Source organism: Schistocerca americana, chromosome X (assembly GCF_021461395.2).
Source record: "Schistocerca americana isolate TAMUIC-IGC-003095 chromosome X, iqSchAmer2.1, whole genome shotgun sequence".
In the NCBI taxonomy this organism is placed as follows: Eukaryota; Metazoa; Arthropoda; class Insecta; order Orthoptera; family Acrididae; genus Schistocerca; species Schistocerca americana.
Window position 1 is genome coordinate 186409479 of NC_060130.1, and position 20884 is coordinate 186430362.

The 20884-nt window shown below is 35.9% G+C and overlaps 1 protein-coding gene across 5 annotated transcripts in view; it reads right to left on the reverse strand.

The window, feature by feature from the left end:
* LOC124555163 (ankyrin-3-like) overlaps positions 1-20884 on the reverse strand; it is a 904646-nt gene that overhangs the window by 445141 nt on the left and 438621 nt on the right. For all 5 annotated transcript variants that reach the window (XM_047128986.1, XM_047128985.1, XM_047128988.1 and 2 more), the window contains 2 exons: positions 15085-15309; positions 626-786 (listed from right to left, as the gene is read on the reverse strand). In XM_047128986.1, the coding sequence (XP_046984942.1) occupies positions 626-786; positions 15085-15309 (386 nt within the window). The remainder of the gene's footprint in view (positions 1-625; positions 787-15084; positions 15310-20884) is intronic.

The following is a 20884-nucleotide window of genomic DNA, read 5'->3' on the forward strand; positions in this document are numbered from 1 at the left end:
ATGCCAGAAGAAGGAGACACTGGCTCCGAATGCTTGTGCTTTTCCACGTCTTTCATGTGCTGCTTGGTGAGTAACTCATTTATCTATCCTTATATTTTCAAACATTGATTATTTTCATTAAATGAATTGTTAAATTCGATATCTGTCTAACATATTGGCCATAAAACATGTCTGCAATATGGTTGATTGGTAATTTGTCTATCAACATTGTCCGATGACCATTGTTGATAATTTGTGTACCTATATCATAATTACATTGAGGAATATTCAGCAGAATTCAGCTTTATCAAGCTACAACATTTAGCAGCACTGATTGGCATGTGATGGGGCTTCACATCATATTGAATTCTGAAGTCAGAAATCATCTACAGTTTTGTAATCACTATAAATTGTTCATTGTCATGTACCTAACCTGTGTTATAAAATTCATTTCTGTGGTATGCACCCTATATGGTATTACAATTTTCAGAAGTTTAGTTAATAATGTACATCCAATGAAAATGTTCAAATTGAGTTAGTCGATATACATGAGAAAGAAAAGAGAACATTTTAGAAGATTTAACAGTTTGAGTTGCTCTGACAACCAGTTAATTTCTCAGCAATCCCATATATAAGTACTACCTACCTTCTCCTTCAAAACTCTCATTGATGGCTTCATGAATAGCCTCATCACTGGCATCTGTAGTGTGTTCTCTCCATGTCTCACCATTATCTGAGCGAAGTATGACTATTTCACGTTCCACTCCTCTCAAAGAACCAAAATGTGGTACCTCAATAATCACTGGTCTGAAATAAATTAATTTTTGCACACATAAAGTGGTAACATTTTAATTCGGTCAGTATAAATTGAGATACTTAAACCCATTACTAAGAAAACAGCTATTACAAGTTTTGTAAATACGAGGTCATTACAAAAGTCAAGGCAGCCATTTTTTATTTCAAAAATGCTAGCAAATTAAAAAATTCTGAAATATACAAATGGAACATTAGTTCATTTGTAAACATTACATGTAAGAAAATGGATGAACACACACACTGCCATAAAGATCTAGCACGAGAAAAGGACAAAGCCAATTCTGACATTTCAAAGATGCTTTACTGTCAGTTACAACAGTTCATAAAACTACAGGGCAGTACCATGGACCTGTTACATCTTAGAGTCCCTCAAACTAGTCTCCTAGTGACTCCACTACACACTGCCAACACTGCAGAAGACTCCAAATACCCGTGGCCTCACCATGAGTGAATCATCTGATCTCGTATGTCACTGCTGTGGCAATGTCTTCACATATTCAAAAGCATGTGCCTTGCAATGGCTCTTTCAGTTTTGGCATGAGGTTATAATCACAAGGAGCCAAAGGCCTTGCCGCAGTGGTAACAGCAATTCCTGTCAGATCACTGAAATTAAGTGCTGTCAGGCTAGGCTAACACTTGGATGGGTGGCCATCCAGTGTGCCGAGCACTGTTGGCAAGTGGGGTGCACTCAGTCCTTGTCAGGCAAACTGAGAAGCTACTTGACTAACAAGTGGCAGCTCCAGTCTCGTAAACTGACATACGGCCCGGAGTGCGGAATGCTGACCACATGCCCCTCCGTATCTGCATCCAATGGCCGCCTGTGGGCTGAGGATGAGACAGCGACTGGTTGGTACCATTGGGCCTTCGTAGCCTGTTTGGGCAGAGTTTAGTTTAGTTTATAATCACAAGGCGAAAAGTCTGGTGAGTATGGTACATGCTCCAGTACTTCACATCCCCATTACAAGAGCAGATTCTGTACACATGCTGTTGTATGGGCTATCATGTTGTACTGAAGAATTAATGCATCATGTAGATTTTTCAGGATATTTCTCCCAAGTAATCTGTCACAGGTGTCACTGCAGGAAAGTACAACAGTAATATAGTACATTAACAGTTTGTGGGATGAAATGGCACAAAATCACTCCTCTAATGTCGTTGACTGTGTTTGCCATTAACTTGACAGGAGAGGGATTGCAATGAAATTTGTGCTTAAGTGGTGAACCTGGATGACACCATTCCATGGACTGGTGTTTCAGTTCTGGCTCATAGGCTCTGGCCCAAAATTCATATGTGGTGATGATTCTCACAAGGACATTGTCTCCGTCTTCTCCAAAACTTGCTATATGCACATGACAAGTTTCTTAACATATCCACTTTCCCACTCCACTTAGTGCATGAAGAACTCATTTTGCAGCAAATTTACACATGTGTAGCTCTTTGTGTGAAATCCTGTAGATTGTTGTCCTCTCAGTACCAGTATGGCACTGTAATTCCTGCAGCACTCATCTCCTATTGTTCTCCAAGCACTGGGCAGTCTGGGCATGAGCACAGTCCATATGTACTCTGACAAGCTACCTAGATTGATGCATGTCAGCTGTTGCAGCTCTGCCATGCCTGATTGCATCTACCTATGGAGTCACACTGTAGACTCTCTTCACACTTTATTCTCCTGGAAAAGACTACCATCTAGCATCACATCACATGACTGTGGATTCTTAGGAAGCTTTCTAATGCCATGGAATGCATGTAGTTTGCAGTATACTATTGTGTGCTGTTGCAACTGACAGTAAAACACATTTCCAATGACAAACTTTTTTCATCATCTTTCTTGTGCTATATCATTATGGCAGTGTGTGTGTTCATCTATCACCCTAAATGTAAAGTTCACATATGAACTAACCTTACATTTGCATATTTCAGAATTTTTTAATTTGTTGCCATTTTCAAGACAAAAAATAGTTTATATAACTTTTGTAATGACCCTCACATTTATATAATTTACATAGGAAATAAAAAAAATTCTCATATGTATATGAAGTCACAAAAACTACATGAGTTTTTTTCTGTTATGGATATTCTGTCATAATTTAAGAAACATGTCAAAATACTTAAACATCTGTAATCAATATGTTTAATTTCTATTTGGTCCAGATGAGATAGCAAACCTCTGAGCATAATTTTGCATGTTTTACTATCTTCTATACATGTTTCTTTCACACTCACAATAGTTATGGTCAAAAATCCAGTTTATACATATAATCAAATGGTATACTTTTATTTACCAGTTTACCAATAAAAACTACATATATTTATAACAATGTGAATCTCTTTTATTATTAAAAAAGCAGTAAAGTAAGAATGTGTATAGTACAACCTAGTACACATAAATTAAGTAACACATATACATTTAGCATGTACAGCCTTCATTTTGGTCTATCTAAGAAACCTACCAGCTTACGAGTAGGAATGTCGTGGATATTTTTCAGGACAACTATCTGATGCTGGTCACTTTCATTCTGAGCTTCGAACCATCGCAACACAGTATCTAAACATGTAAATGCTTCTGAAGCAGCTGGTATATTTTCATCTTCATTTTCTGGACCACTAGTAGATGAGATGCTGGAAGTCACAGCTTTTTCGGTGATGAGGTTTTATTTCACTATCCTGCATAATTTGGTTCCCTGGATCTCCATCATTACACTCATGAATTCTTGAATGTTTTCATCACCTCATACAGGGAAATTGAGTTCTGTTAGCATATTGAGCACTTTGGACATATAATTCCAGTCATCATTTTCAATTAGATTTTGAGAACTTTCCATGATACCCAGAATTTTATTCAGGATTTTTTCAAATTCTGTTCCTGTACATTGCCCCGTGTTGCTCTTATTCAAATCCTTATTTTTCTGATTTTTAACAGACTCTCCTCTCCCTCCTCTTCTCTTTCTAACAATAACATATGCAACAGTTCTTTCCTGTAACATTGTCTGAAAGTCAGAATAGCACCTTGATCCATGAGCTGTAATAAGGTGTTATTAACCAGCTCTTTCTCTCTTCAATATTTGATGACCCTCCAAAATTTTCTTTAAATTTTATTGCCTTTTGACATAGAATGGGACTAGAGCTTGTTATCTTTTTTTGTGTAAACCACTTGTAAACGGCATCATCTAGATTCTTGTTCATAACATCTTTTCACTGAGACTTGTCAATCCATCAATAGAATCAAGCTTAAATATAGAATTATTGATGCTCACCTTTTTTTTTTTTTTTTTGTCTATTATTGTGAACTTACCTACCTTGTACTTATTACACAACTTGGTTGTAGGTCAACATTTCTCTAACCTTTTGTTAATCTCATATTCATATCTCACAGAAAGGTCAACACATTTACATTTAGGCATTTTATATTGGAAGTTTACTTTACACGAAAAAGCTGACACAAGTGATCATAGCAGAGTGCAAAGTTTGCTATTGGTGGCAACTTGGCATTGGTGTGGGGGGAGATGGATGGTAGGCAAGACCATAGTGGAGAGAGGGCGGCATGTGGAAGCGAGTAACAGTGTGGTTAAGTGGTCATTCAGTTGACTGACATTCTGATAATTGATGCACTATTGCAGGGATGAGCAATAGTTTTGGCTTGGGGGCCACATTATGGAATCAGAGGCTGGCAGAGGGCCACACCTATTAAAAGGATTGCATGCATTGGTTAATTTTGTATTTTCAAAAAAGTATAAATTGTTACATAAAAATCCTGACGGTCTTGGCAGGCTGCACAAAAACCATTAGTGAGCTGCATGTAGCCCGTATGCCACTATTTGCCTGCATCTACTCTACTGCAAATGTAAGAAGAGAAAAAAGATGAAAAATATGATATGGACAATTGAGTGGGATATCATAATTATGTTGAAAATAGAATTCCTGACATAAAATGGATTAAAACTTTATGAAACAATTGTAAGTTTACCAGTGACAAAAAAGATGAAAAATATGATGCAGACATTTGTAGTTTACACTGTTCTTAAGAGGTACATTACAATCATGTTTAAATTAGATTTTCTGGTGTAAAATTAATTTAAGCTAATTCTAACACAATTTTAAGTTTACCAGTAACATTAATTTTGTCTCACAAATTAATTAAATGTATAAAAGGAGTTCTCTGTTACATACTCTTTGAGAATTTGCTTGAAATTGGGCTATTGTTTTTGAAGACATTTAATATGTGGTGGCAGAGCACTTAACAGTGCAAAATGCTGCAGCAATAAACTCCTTTTTGAACAAGATGAAGATTTTCAGTTCAATGTGCAGACTGCTTTTGTGAGGTGGTGCTAAGACTCCCTATATTTTGAAACAAGAGTGCCTTTGATGCACACCACTCATTATTCTGATGACTTTTTTTGTGCAGTGGAAATGCTTTTTGGAAGAGGTTGGTTCCACTAGAATATAATAGCATACAACAGTAATGAATTAAAATAACCAAGATAGGAAGACTTAAGGGTATCTGTTTCACCAACTGAAGCAATAACCCATAGTACAAATGGTGCTGAGTGGAGCCTCTTAAAGGATGAAGAATGTGAATTGACGAACTGCATTTGTTGTCTATATATCCACCCATGAATTTTGTGTCCTCAACTTCCTCTTTAGCTTGGTTTGTGCACTTTATGTTAATCTCTTCAAGGTTTCTTAGTGGTCTATGGAACCTCATATGATTGGTATTAACTGCATTGTGTGACAGACCCTTAAAAGAAAACCAGTTTAAGATTTCAGTGAAAACTTTGTTCACAGTTTATTCAAGATTGTTTTCTAATAATTTGTCAATGAGAATTGTAGCACCATATCTTTGATAAGGATAAAGTAGGAGGTCATCAATGAAAATAATTAAAAATGGTGGCATGTATACAGGTTGTAGAAAATTGCTCCTTAAGCTTCAAACTTTTAGCATCAGTGAAGTGCCATTTGTGTGGTGAAAAGCTGAAAATAAGTGTTAGAACATAGAACGTGTCCAAAAAACATATACGGTATCATTCAAGCTGTTTTGCAAATGTAAATCTCAATAACATATTTTTGTGTGACTGTTATCATTAGTGTAATGCTCGAGAAGTCACCATAGAGATGATCAATGCTGAACATGAACGCAATGGGGAAAATGAAGCATGCAGAGACTCAAAAGCAGCCAGAAAGTTTATTGAAATATTAGAGAAAATGATTTAACTTCTTACTGATCCTGCTGAAATACCAGTATTTACGCCAAAACATTGTACACTGCCAACAGGACAAAAAATGAGGTAGGACTAAATATCAATTCTGATAGCCATGACTTGGTCTTGCAGAAATTGACAATAACCATCATGATTTAAAAGCCTGCAGTTATGTACAACCAGCTGCTCCAATGCAGGAATAAATAAATAAAATGGAAATCATAAAATTATATTAATTAGAGGTGCCAACAATGTATACAAAAATGAGTTAGTGAAATCTATGCACAACTTAAAGAACGTTCTGGAAAATACTAAGAAGTAGAATATGATTGTTTCTGGTATCTCATATAGACATGATCTCATCCCCATTTCATGTGTAAACATCAAAATTAGGGTAGCCCATTCACAGTTTTAGAAAATTTGCAAAATGTATCCAAATAGAAGCTTTTTTTGTAGAGATTTTCTTAAGAGAGTCTGGTATGTGTCTGAACAAAAAGAGCAAGAAATTTTTCTATGGGAAAATCAATGAAATGTTGGACAGAGTCAACAAACATAATGACAACATGCCATTATCCACAACTATTCCATTCTTCCAAGCATAAATACTTAGTAAATATACCTGCCATGGAAGGAACACAAAAAGAAGAGCCAGATATTGTATGTGAAGAGGACCAGTTTGTGATGAACAGCTAATCTCCATTAGCTTTAAAACAAACAGCTTCAGAAATTTTTTCCCTGAAAGTAGTAAAAGCATCAGGAACAGTAACAGAAACATCAACAAAACCAGCAGCAGCTCCATCAACAGAAGAGCCAGCTCTGATACCAGCAGCAGTAGATGCAGAACCATTTGTAACAGTAGCAGATCCAACTCCAGCATTAGCAGAACCAGCACTGTCAACTAAAAGAATTTCAGAGAGCAGACAGAAACCAATGTCTGCAAACAATCTAAACAATTTTTTAGAGGAAACCAGAAAGAGAAGGAGGAAGTCAACAAGATAAACAGAGACATGACCATATCTAAGGTAAGTTATTCATCAGAAGAAATTAATAAAAGCAATAGCAATAGTAAACAACACGAAATCAGCTTTACATATTTAAATACAATGTTTCAGATTTTAAACATGGCTGCAGCAGCAACTGTTAAAATTCTTCACAATAAAGGATGGCAGCCAAAAACAGTTGCAACTGTTTTTGGCTGCCATCCTTTATTGTGATAAATACAATGTGTCACAATATTCAATCCTTAACAAACAAGTTACAAGACCTTTAAGTAATATTAGGATCCAACCTAAATGTTGATGTAATCTGCATAGCTGAACACTGGCAAGGGAAACAGCAAATGGATACTGCAAACATTCCTCTTTTCCTCCAAGGCAATTAATTCTGCAGATCTTTTTACAAACATGTAAAGCAGAATTTAAAGCATAGAGCAATCCAAACTCTTCCTGATTTGATAAAGGAAAATGGTCTTGAAATAACAACCATTGAACTTTCTGACTTCAACCTAGTGATTGTCTCTGTATACAGTTCCCCGACAGAAATTTTGAAGACTACCTTTGTAACCTGAAAATGTTCTTAAATACGTCAGAGCCAACTAAAAACAGGATCATATGTGGTGACTTCAACACAGATTTTTTGAAACCATCAAATCACAGAGACAAGATACCATGCATGACAAAGAGTATCAACCTAATCCTCACTGCAAATATATCAATAAGAATCTTTTCAAACAATGAAGGTGCCCTAAACCAAATGTTCATCCAAGAAACCTACTACCCATATAACAGTAAAGTAATAAATATGGACTAGAGTGATCATGAGGCTCTGTTGGTAATACTGGAGCTATTTTCAGCAAAAAGAACAACTATAAAAATAAGTAAGTGAGTGTAGGGACTTCAGTGACAGTAACATTACACATTTCCACTACTTACTAAGCTGAGACACAGGGGATGAAGTGAACAAAGAGATGGATACAAATAAAATGTTCAATAACTTTCTTGGTACATATAAGTATTATTTTGACATAACCTTTCCTACATCTACACATCCTATTGTACCAGTTATTAGGGTTTCTTCCTGCTCCATTCAGGTATGGAGTGCACAAGAATGATTGTTTGAATGCCTCTGTATGTGTGGTAATTATTCTAACCTTATCCTCATGATTATTATGTGAGAAATACATAGGGAATTGTAGAAGATCCCTAGATGGTTCCTGAAACTTTGTTAATAGACTTTCTCAGGATAGTTTCAGTCTATCTTCAAGAGTCTTCTCGTTCAGTTTCTTCAGCATCTCCGTGGCACTCTCCCATGGATGAAACAAACCTGTGACTATTCATGTTGCCCTTCTCTGTGTACATTCTATATCCCATGTCAGTCCTATTCGGTATGGGTCGCACACACTTGAGCAATATTCTAGAACTGGTCAAACGAGTGATTTGCAAGCAGTCACTTTTGTAGACTGATTGCAATTCCCCAGTAATCTACCAATAAACTGAAGTCTACCACCTGCTTTTCCCATGACATCCTATGTGATCATTCCATTTCATCTTCCTATAAAGTGCTACACCCAGGTATTTGTATGAGTTGGCTGATGCCAATAGTGACGCACTGATATTATGATCATAGGATACTGCATTGTTTCATTTTGTGAAGCATGCAGTTTCACTTTTATGAAGAACACTTTGAAGTCTTATCAAGATCTGACTGAATATTTATGCAGCTTCCGTCAGACAGTGCTTAACTATAGATGCAAAAAGTCTGAGGTTACTATTAATATAGTCTGCAAGATTATTAACATACAAAATCAAGAGCAAGGGTACCAACACACTTCCCTAGGGCATACCTGTAGTTACTTCTACATCTGATGATGGCTCCCCATCCAAGATAACATGCTGCATCCTCCCTACCAACATGTCTTCAATCTATTCACGAATTTCACTTGATACTCCATATGGTCATACTTTTGACAATAAGTGCAGGTGTGGTACTGAGTCAAATGCTTTCGTGAAATCACAAAATACTGCATCTAACTTAGTACCTTGATCCAAAGCTTTCAGTATGTCAAATGAGTATAGTGTGAGTTGGGTTTCACATGATCAGTGTTTTCAGAATCCATGCTGGCTGGCATTAAGGCAGTATTCTCTTCAAGATAACTCATTATGTTCGAGTTCAGAACATGTTCTAAGATTCTACAACAAACTGATGTCAAGAGTATTGGACGGTAGTTTTGTGGATCACTTCTACTCCCCTTCTTGTAGACAGGTGTGACTTGCACTTTTTTCCAACAACTGGACATGGTTTTTTGTTCGAGGGATCTACAGCAGATTTTAGTTTGGAGAGGGGCTAACTCAGTTGCAAATTCAGTGTGCAATCTGATAGGGATTCTATCACGCCCTGGAGCTTTGTTCAGTTTAAACAATTTCAGTTGTTTCCCAACACCACTGACATTAATACTTATTTCATTCATCTTTTCAGTGGTACAAGGATTAAATTGGGGCAATTCTCACAGGTTTTCCTTTGTAAAGGAACATTTGAAACTGGAGTTAAGGATTTCAGCTTTTGCTTTTCTATCCTCAATTTCAGTTCCTGTCTCATCCACTAGGAACTAGACACTAACTTTGGTGCCGCTAACAGACCTTACATATGACCAGAAGTTTTTGGATTTTGTGAAATATCATTTGTCAGTATTCTGCTACAGTTGTCATTGAAGGCACCACACATTGCTCTCTTGGTAGCCAAAGGCATTTCATTCAGCATCTCTCTATCTATAGCCATATGCTTTGTTTTACACCTATTATGCGGTAATCTCTGTTTTCTTAGAAGTTTCTTAACAGTGCCTGTATACCATGGACATTTCCTCCCATTACAAACTGTTCTACTGGGAATGTATCTATATATTGCATGGTCAACTATTCTTAAACTTGAGCCATAGCTCATAAGGTAACTCTTATTTGCAATCATAGTGCACTTGAATTTATTTCCAGTTTTGCTAATTCACATATGTGAAGTGAATGTATCAGAGCTGGACGATGTATGGAGTAAGGAACGAATGGTAGGTTCCCACACTGGCTAGCAGAGGTGGTTGGCCATCTGGCTCTTTCAGAGCAAGTGGGGTGAGGTGCCGATGTGGAAATAACTTGTGACATCAGCAAAGAGATATCTAGGGAACGTACATTCATTCTGGCATGAATCAAGTAATTATTAATAAACATTTGCTAACAAAAGTAGGCTTTTGCCAGTCAGACGTTAGGAGTAGTCTACGGGTCATAAATCCTATCTTTCAGTAATGCCAGGAAAAGTTGATATTAATAAATAAATGAATAACTTTGACATAGCCAAAGATGTATGATCTTGTACAAACTATACCAATTGTATACTCAAGTTACAGACTGCCTGACATAGTCAGCAGTAGTCAGTAGGATGCCTTTTGATCTAGTCCTGCAGTATACCATGCTCTCAAACTACTAATATTTAGCTTATAATCAGTGTGTACAAGTTCATTTTATGGTATTTCTTAAATAAAAACACCATAATTGCAACCTGTGTAAAAATTTATTTGCTTGAGAGGGAGGGGGAGGGATTTCTTCCTATTTCATTATCTAAAACATAGACAGTAGTGCTGCTGCGGCTCTGCAAGGGGACATAAAACTATGATAGCATCTCCACATAACAGGTAGGAAGAATACTGAGGTGGCTCATTAAGTCAGTTCATGGATGGTCTGGCTTAATAATATTGTATGCCCCTTATATGACTATCTACAGACTCACCAGCTATACTGAGACACTTCTGGAGGTTTATTATGAATAGGGGCTTCTCGCAAGTTCCTCTACATGCTCCTGCCCTATGCTGAAAGTTGCAAATTCCTCACTGAGAGATGACACTACTGATTTTTTATCAAGTTTACTGAATGTATATGTATTTCTGCTTCTTTTACTTGTCCTTTGTACTTTAGTAATCATTGTTGCCACAACCACATTATGGCCACTGATATCAGTTTTGATTTGGACATCATCAAAGAGGTCAGGTCTACTTGTTGTCATTAGATCCAATATATTTCCATCATGAGTGGGGTTCCTCACTATCTGTTTTAGGAAGCTTTGAGAGGAAACTTTTCATAATGTTTCACAGGATACCTTATCACACCCGTCACTAACAAAACTGTAATTTTCCCAGTTGATTGTTGGATGATTAAAATATCCACCAATGATTACACTCTAGAACTTATGTACAAGTGAACTGAGGTTTTCTCTAAAGGTTTTGGTTACATCAGGAGATGGGTCTGGTGGATGATAGAAGGATACAGTTATCATTTTATGCTGACCCATAATACTAAGTCTTGCCCAAACAACCTCACATGTAGCTCCAATTGCCATCTTAGTGGATTTAAATACACCACCTCCACATCCATTTACCACTTTCCTATCCTTTCAATATACACTTAAATTTTCCCCAAAAATCACACTGCTATCAATTACAGATTCCAATCAGCTTCCTGTACTTATGATTATTTGAGATTCACAGTATTTCATGAACACTTCAAACTCTGGCACTTTATTGCAAATGTTTCAGCAGTTTACCATTAGAATTTTAATACTTTCACCTGTGGGAGGCATTTCATTTGATCTTACACTGATACTCTATCATTGTCTGGATTGGATGGTGAGTCGCCTAATCAAAAAAACTCTTGTGTACACACCAAACACTGTCAGCTACCTGAGTAGCAGCCTCTGATGTGTAGTGCATACCTGACCCATTTTGGGGGACCCTACAGTTCTCAACCCTATGGCACAACTCCAGAAAGTCACATTATAGCTTGTCGCAGAACCTTCAAAGTCTCTGGTTTAGTATTTCCACTTGACTGAGAACCAAAGGGCCATGATCAGTTCAGGGGAAAATGCTGTAGATTGTGAGCTTCATTGAAACTACAGGCACAAGCCTGGTCTTCTCAACCTTCTCTGCCAGTCACTGGAACGACTCAAGTATGACCTTGAAGCCGAGATGCCAGACATCATCTGTTACAATGTGCACCACAATCTGCAGTTGGTTGCACCCTGTTCCTTCAATGGCTGCTGGAATAGTCTCTTCAACATGTAGAATGAGGCCACCAAGCAGACACACTGAGTGCACCTGGTCTCCTTTCCTGTTCCTTGGTGCCATTTCCCTAAGGGGTACCATTATTCACCATACATTTGAACTGCCTATGATTAATAGACCCCTACTCTTATGTGTTTGCCCCCTCTTGACACCGGACAAAACAGGGGTTACCAAAACATGTGAAGTGAGTGCTTTTGACTCAGTTTCAGTGAAAAACAGCACTTCAAACTTGTTGGTTAGGTGAATCAATACAACACCCTGAGTCCCCCCTGGTCCTGTTCACCCCATACAGGACGCTAGATCTACCACTGACATGCCACTCACAGTCAAGTGGATGAGTGACAGATCGCTGCTTTCTGCAGAGGAGACAGGATGCATAGGAGAGGATAGTACTTGGGCTACCTCTGGTACCAGTACCACAGGTACATGACACTTGGGAATTCTTCCAAGGCACCAATTTGCAGCAGCTGCCAATTGTTTGACAGTAGCCAGGGTGATTTCCAGCTGCTTGCTAGTGTCAACTAACTCATCCTGTGTTCGAGAACAGCATTCACAGTGTGGCCACCTTTTGGCTGGTGCAATGTGTTACAAGGTAATGAACAAATAACTTTATGTTAAGCCCACTAGTACCTTTTAATCTGTTGGTTTAAAAACTTCCTAATTCCCAATAAGAATTGAAGCAAATATGCAAAACAAGATTTCTATTAAGGCAATACAGAAACTGCTGTAAAAATTACTAGTTTCCTAAAATGTTTTGAGATTAATTACAGTTGTTATCAAGCTCAAAAACAGGGTTAATATAAGATAAACACAGATAATATATAGGGCTACTCTTCTTTAAGGAAAAACCAGATGCAACATAATATGTTAGTAACAATATCTGGTACAGTATCTAAATCACAAACGCCAATTTATTGCAAATTTCTCATAGATTATGCAAAGGACAATTGTGATTCTGAAAATTCTCAAAAACACATGTTTATTTGCAGTGATTTACAATAAAATTCAGGCGTGATGCATTCTTTAGTGGAACTGTGAACCACAAATGCTGATTTGCTGTAAGTTAAGCTATATATCCAAAATACTTGTAAGTTATGGATTTAGTTTCTTAAGTGTCCAAAAATTCTCAAAAATAAGCTATTTCTCACGTAATTTTACAATGAAATTAGAAAAAGGCTGTTTTAAATGAGGACAGGCCTACTATTCTCAAAAATTTTAAAAGAGCACAATTAAATTTAAGCCTACAATTGATAATAGCAGTACAAGTTTATCACAGCACTTGTAAACGTTCAAAATTTCTCAATACATCACAATACAAAAGAGTAATTAAATATTAAGCACAAGCAACACAAACAGTAAAATCTATAACTTCAAAGTGACACACAAATCTACATGTGGTCTCGGACAAAGGAAAACTTAAGAATTGTAGATCAAACAATCTGGGGATACGTGCTGGGTTAAAGCTAGCATAAAAATCTTCAGTCTGATGAAAAAATTCTTACACTCATTCGAAATATACAATAATGATTAATTTCTGTGTTGCCTTTAGTTATAAATGTGTTCATAAGTAGGTATTGACCAACTGTATTGTCTATAGAACTCATTTGTGGAATATCAATTAAACATGTAGTAAATGTTACTTAGGCTGAGTGTGAAATCATGGTTAATTTCTCTGTTGTCCTTACATGAAAAATTTGTAATGTTATCTCTGCATCGTATTTTGACTTCTCCTATATCCAAACAAGATGTCACAGGACCAAATAAAAAAAATAAAATAAAATAGCAGTGGACCTCAAACAGAGCCTTGGGGCACACTGCAATTGAGCTATAATATTCTGCCTTTTTCAAAAGCTTTCAGGAGATCACAAAAGGTTCCTACTAGAGCCTTTTTTTTTGTTAATGGCTTCCAAAACTTAGTTTTATAGCTGACAAGATCTTATTAGTAAAAAAAGTGGAAACAATTTATTTAGAATATATGATGCTTATAGCTATAAAGAAGTACAAGAGTTTTTGGTAGTATAGATATTAAACCAGTTCTGTTTTAAACAATGTTAAAGGTTATTTCTGTTCCTGTGTTAAATAACAGAAACCAAGTGAATGCATTCCTCATTCTGATTCCTCGTGAAATCATTGTATACTACTGTGAAATCTGGCATCTTGTGACAAGCAGGGTACAATTTATGTTTTTAGGTTGTTTTTTATGGATCCTTGATTATATTAAGAAGATATCATCAAATCTGCCAGATTCAAAATGTCATCTAAGGAAATAAGTGTGGGCCTATGCAGCCACATTCTGGTTTCTGTTTAAAGACTTCTAGCAGTTTCAGTAGCATGTATAGTATACATTATTTGCACAGTTTACATAATACAGCCAGTTTCTAAAAGATTCTTCATTCTGTCATTACATAGTGAGAAAGCCGTGGAATAACTGTTTAAGTGTGAGGAATTCAATAACTGTGTTGTAGTAATCAACTTATCCTTATATTTATATTTCTGTTTCTTTGTGTTATCTCTTGTCAGTGATTTTCTGATTGTGCTGATGAACAGATGTTTTGTAAGTATAGTTAGATAACAAAGCAACTGTTACTTGTCAAAATGGCTGCAGAAATATTTAGTTTTCACAACAACAAAACAAACTAACAAAAACACAAACACACACACATCAGATTATTTTATAGAAAGTTTTCTGCACTAACATTGGTGTTTTCCCTATTTAAATTGCTTACAGAGTCAATTAATACATTAGTAGGCAGCTTACAAAAATTATGTCAATAGTTTTGATAGGACACACTGGCAAACTATAGACAAAAATCCAAAAATTCCATAAACTGAACTAATATGCCCTATCAATCATCTGGAGTTCACTACCCATTTTTTCATCAGCACCTTAATTCATTAGCACATCAGATTTACATATTTGTTATCTGTATACATAATTTCATTAAATTAGTGTTTTTACTGTGTGACTGTAACAAATAAAATGTAGATCTGCCTGCTCACCCTAAAAATTTTGCACCAACTGGACCCAGCTCTAGAATTCGACTTGCCAATGCCTCTCCTTCCATTAAAGGTGGTGGATGTGTCAATTTGTCCCTCTTCAAATAGCGGCAAGTGACACGTGTTGGCATTGCTGCCCGCCGTGGTGGAACAATGACTCTCACGCCACTGTGGCGGCAACCACGCATTGCTCCTCCCCTTGCATCCACAAGGAAACTTACCAGGAAACTGCAACATTGCAAAAAATTGTTATTTTTTTCAGCTCCTGAGATCTTAAAAATATGGGTTTATTTTCATAAAATAGACTAAATGGTTTTCTGACTGTCTGAGGTTAATAAGAGTATGTCCTCAGGTGTGGTTAAATGATAGAGTGTGAAAGTGATAAAGAATGGAAGGAAGAGTAGGATTTAACATAATGATGAGATTATGAGATATGTTGAGATATAAAAAGTATCACCATAGATGATTTTTTTAAAACTTAAAGGCAACTTCATTAAAAGTAATTATACATGTCTGTCCTGTACAGTAATGGTTGTAAAGTAAATCCTATTATCATACGTACTTATAATCAAGTTCAACTATAATCATTGTCAATTACTATAGTTTTTTCCATCTTAAGCATAAGACCATTTAAAAGTGTGCTTTACCAGTCTTGTTTTGATTTCATTTACAAAACACCTTCAGTGATCATTCTGTCAATATGGTGTATACAATATGTATCTACATTTTGCTATTCATGATTAAAAATGGTTGGGCAGAAAGTTTGCTTATGGTCAATAACGAAAACAACTGTTTTTAATTTATAAATAAAAAGGAAGAAACATATTAAGTGTACTGATTTCATGAACAGATCTTCAATTTCAGTCTATCAGTTCAACCTTTTCCCTTCTTTTGCCACAGGTTCCTATCATTCAGTAGTAATGAGAGAGGAAGCAAAGCACACAGGAAAAACAATGACAAATTGAGACAATGAGAATGAAAGATCCTCCAATCCAACCACGAGGAACTGATTATGTTAGTGGCAATGTTGATTGTATTGGTGACAACACATGTGACTGAAATACTGAGAAAAACTGACAAATAAACTCTATAAACTCTCAAAACATCCTCATTTAAATGTCAGAATTTATGTTTATTTTGAAATCTGATCATCAACCCATTTTATAATCAATAGCAATCATCAAACAGCCTAAAACAAATATAAACAGAAGTAATTGGTACTACAATATTAAAGAGATATTTTTGTGATGAGAATCCAAGAACAGGTAGCGAAAAATTTTACCAAATTTCTAGATAAAGATTGTGTACCACATGAATATTTGGTCACATGTATCCACAGAAATTTAATTCCACACACGTTTGTGTTCTTCTTAATATTCATACATTATAATATTGAAGGAGATGTTTTACACAAGGCCTGCATCATATCAAAGTGAATTTTTGCCATGATTGTGGATACATTCATGGCCCTTGACTGTCATAACAATATTTCAGCGGCAAATGTGGCTTGAATTCCTTGCAGATAGGATGACTGTACGTAAACTAGTAGGACAGTATGTAACAATACAGCCATAAAATCTATTTGCATCACAGGATGACCTTCATATGCTCAAAGGTAGTGACCCTCTTTTTCACTGCATTGAACTGGTCTTGTTCCCCTCAGTACATGCAGTACCATTCATTGAGTTTTACTGCTTCCACAGATGCTCTGAACATTAGTCTACACTCCCCAATAGTCACTCTTCACTCCAGCTCATTCTGTGCTGTCTGATATCCACTGAGCTTCAACAAAAGTTTACTCTAAAGGCATAACTGTGAATGGAACATTTCTAAATAAATATTTCAACTGATTTAACACATTTTCATGTGCAGACGCTTATGTACACATGTGTTGGCTTGTCATACTTCATAAGCAATATACAAGGGTTGGAACTTATATAGTGGCAACTATTTATTCACAACCAATACAAAAGAGTTACATGCTATCACCTGTTACTGTCCTTCAAAGTAGTCACCAGCATTGTTGATGGTGTATATGGAACGGTCTAAGGTTATGGTGATTCTTGTGTACGACTGTGATGGTGTTATCGTAACACCTTACGTTCCTCCACGGCAGACCATCAATGCACAGTATTACTGATCGTTTTCAAAGCATCACCTGTGACCAGCTTTGTAAAAGAAGCAGCAACTCTTTCTGCACGACCAACCCATCATTTTGCATGACAATGCGCGGGCGCATACAGCTCAAGCTGTGGCTGCTCTGTTTGGTCGATAGCAGTGGGAAGTACTGTACCATCCACCATACTCCCCAGACTTAGGGTCATTGTGACTTTGATTTGATTCTGAAGATGAAGGAACCATTTCATGGTATTCGCTTCAGAACTGTTCCAGAGATTCGACAGGCAGTAGACCACTCCATTCGCACCATCAACAGAACAGGCTCTGCTAATGGTATACTATGCCTTCCATATCATTGGCAATGGTTTCTGCACAACTTTGGTGACTACTTTAAAGGACAGTAACAGGGGCAAACATGTAACTCTTTTGTATCGGTTGTGAATAAATAGTTGCCGCTATTTAAGTTCCAACCCTCGTATTTATGGTGTAACAGAAAGAAATGTATTATGAAAGATAACTGCATTTTTGTGCATAAAGTAAGGAATTAATTAACCATTATATACAAGTGCAGGTAGAAAAAAAGAGTAAGATTGCATTGTGGAGAGTCAAGAGTTAATGCAGTGTGTAGAAAAAGTTCATGATAGATATGGCATTCTATTTAAGTATTTCTTGAGAAATTCCACATCCCAAAAGTTCTCTTTATGATGTCAGCAACAAATGATAATGAAGATGGTTCTACTGGAATTTAAAATACAGATCTAATCAGTTTTAAAAAATGACTTGTACTATTAAATTAAAATGGAAATCTTGTTTATGTAATTTTAGTCAGTGTAATTTATACTGTCTACATATAAGTTGAAAGATAACAGATTGGACAGTTTATACAAGCATAAATAAGAAAAAGAAGATATAAATATCAGTCTCAAATATCAGTTAAACAGAAATATAACAAAAATGCATACACTACTTCAGCAGTGTTATTAAGGAAATCATTGTTGGTAGAGAACTGACAATGACTAACGACTGATGAATGCAGAATTCAACTGTTTCCCAACTATTTGCTTTTATCTTCATCCATGCATTACATTTTGTAGTAAGTAAGACAACAAAAAATAAGTCAAAAATGAGATAAAACTTACTTCTTCCAGTGTAGCTTCCTGTGTTAGACATAGAAGAAACAATTTGTATGAGATTACATTAGTCAGTTACTGTTCTTCCAAACCAACACATAACTGATTATTAAAGGCACATACAATCTGTCTTTGAAACTACCAAAAAATGTGCATTTTTTGTAGTTGCAAGGACAGACTTTATGCACCTTCAATAATTGTAAAGCATTAACAGACACTATGGGCACACAAATGAAGAAGAATTTACACAGTAGATTGTGTTTGAAGCAAAGAAGTACAACATCAGTTCCTTTCTTTCATATTCCATATTACTCTGAGTACCACCTATTTCCTACTGTGTGTGATTATCAATGAATATCCAAACTCAGCATGGTATATAATATATAATATAATCTTGCAACTCAGTTTTTGAGGTTCAAGAAAATAGCTAATTACATTCATCAGAGGTGTTAACAAGCCTTATCAATCAGAATATAAAATCACCTTCAACAGTGTAAACATGTCATTGCAAAAAACATCAATACCATGTGCAAATAAATGTGAAAGGAGGAATGGCAGAAGTTTGCACTTGGCAAATCAAATTACATTATAGCTTCAAATCATGGTAATACCAAATAAAATTTCATTTTACACTGAAACGGATAATAAAAAAAAATACCATATGTATTGTTTTGGTATAATGTGCCAGACAGTGTTGGAAGCATGGACAAATGAGAAAGTTAGGTAAAGACCAAGAGAGGGGAAAGATCAAGCTGTATTCAATAATGTGAGTGTATGCCACATGTTTGCAGATCTTGAATCCTTCCAATAGTCAGCTTTCATTTCTTGTTTGCCTGACATGAGAATATTGGTTATTTATTTTATTATTTTTAATTGGGATCCATGGAAACATGTGAGCCTAAGCTATTTGGTGATGGAAGAAGTCAATTAGCAAAAAGCTCATTAGAAAATCTATAAACACATCAATTAAAATAACATGAAAAAGATTGTGAGAGCAAATATGGATAAGCAGCTGTACAGAACTGAACAGGTGTACAGAACAGAAATGGTGTGTCACAGCAAAACCTTTCAACTTAGATTTGAAGATTTAGTGTTAATCACTTTTTTTTCAATTCTGCAGGAAACCTATGAAATCATCTGAAGTCTCCCTTGACCCAGGATTCTGGGTCACTTTTGTATAACACTGCCCATTTCTTAAACCTCACCAGTCCTTTTCCTTCATCCTTCTTCCTTTCCCTCCCGCCCTCCTGCCAGAAGCAGAAACCCTGACTGCTAAAGCTCGTATACTTTCAAATCTTTTATACATTTTTTCTCCTGTTGCCACTTGGTAATTGTAAGAATAGGTACCTAATTTTAATTTGCCTACTATTTTTCCAGTACTATATATTACTATATCTTTATTTTGGCCTGTCCATCAGTTACGGATAAAATTATATTATGAGCTCATCTACCTAATTGCCTTCCCTTCATTTTGGTGATTCTAAATATAGTGGTAGCCTCATGTTCAAAACTGATTGTACAATTTGTGTTGTATGATAAAGATGGATCAATAAAAAACCAGTCAAAAATATGTGTACTGGTGTGTAACTACCATAGCATGGAGAGCTGTATTTCAAACTGAAAGCCCCAAAAATAACAGCTTATGTTGTACAGCTATACATAGCAACATTATACAAATTATGGTACATGTAATTACTGTTATCGTATGTCTTTATGCACATAAGTTGCATTTTATTGATGTAATATGTTGAAGTCTTTGAGAACAGAATACCTGAAGAGCATATTTTAAGATCTTAGCATGATATTTTATGTGGCAGGGTTGTAACATTTTGGCCATATTTTGGTATATTTGTTTTAAGTGTAGTATGCTACACCACTTTCTGTAGACATTGGATAGAAATGCAGAGGATGGATAGAAAAAGGGAATAAACCTGTGTTTATATTAAATATATATATAACAACATAGTGTATCAGAAAAAGATTACAACCATTGCTGGATATTATGGTACCTAACTTTGAAAATCTACTCTGGACATTGAAATAGCAATGAGGTGAAGTACCCTAAGGTAGAAAGTTGCCTGTTTGTGTGCTGTTGGCCACTGAGAGTTATCAACATACTATTTGTTGGCATTTAGATTTTAAAACAACATACCAGTGCACTGATATCAATGTCAATCAGTGAGACATTTATGGTTTTGTTACCCTCATCAATGGTGCAGTTAATATTTTAGTGTTAAGTGTCTACACAATTAAAACACGTATTAATTTTTGTCATAGTGCCTGTCCACATAAACAGTACATTGTCTACATACCTGAACCTGTATTAATGAGTGCCATTCAGTACATTTTATTATTTATAAAGATAATATAATTATTTTTTACAGCTATTAATGCATATAGGAAAATGACCTTTCATGTGCTTCAAATTTGATGCTTCTTCTGTATATGTGTGAAGTTTCAAACAATTCTACAGATGGCACAGGCATAGTGTGATATCAAAATGGCGTCTACACAAGACACTTGTTATGAGCAATTCTTGATTGTCAGCTAGAGCG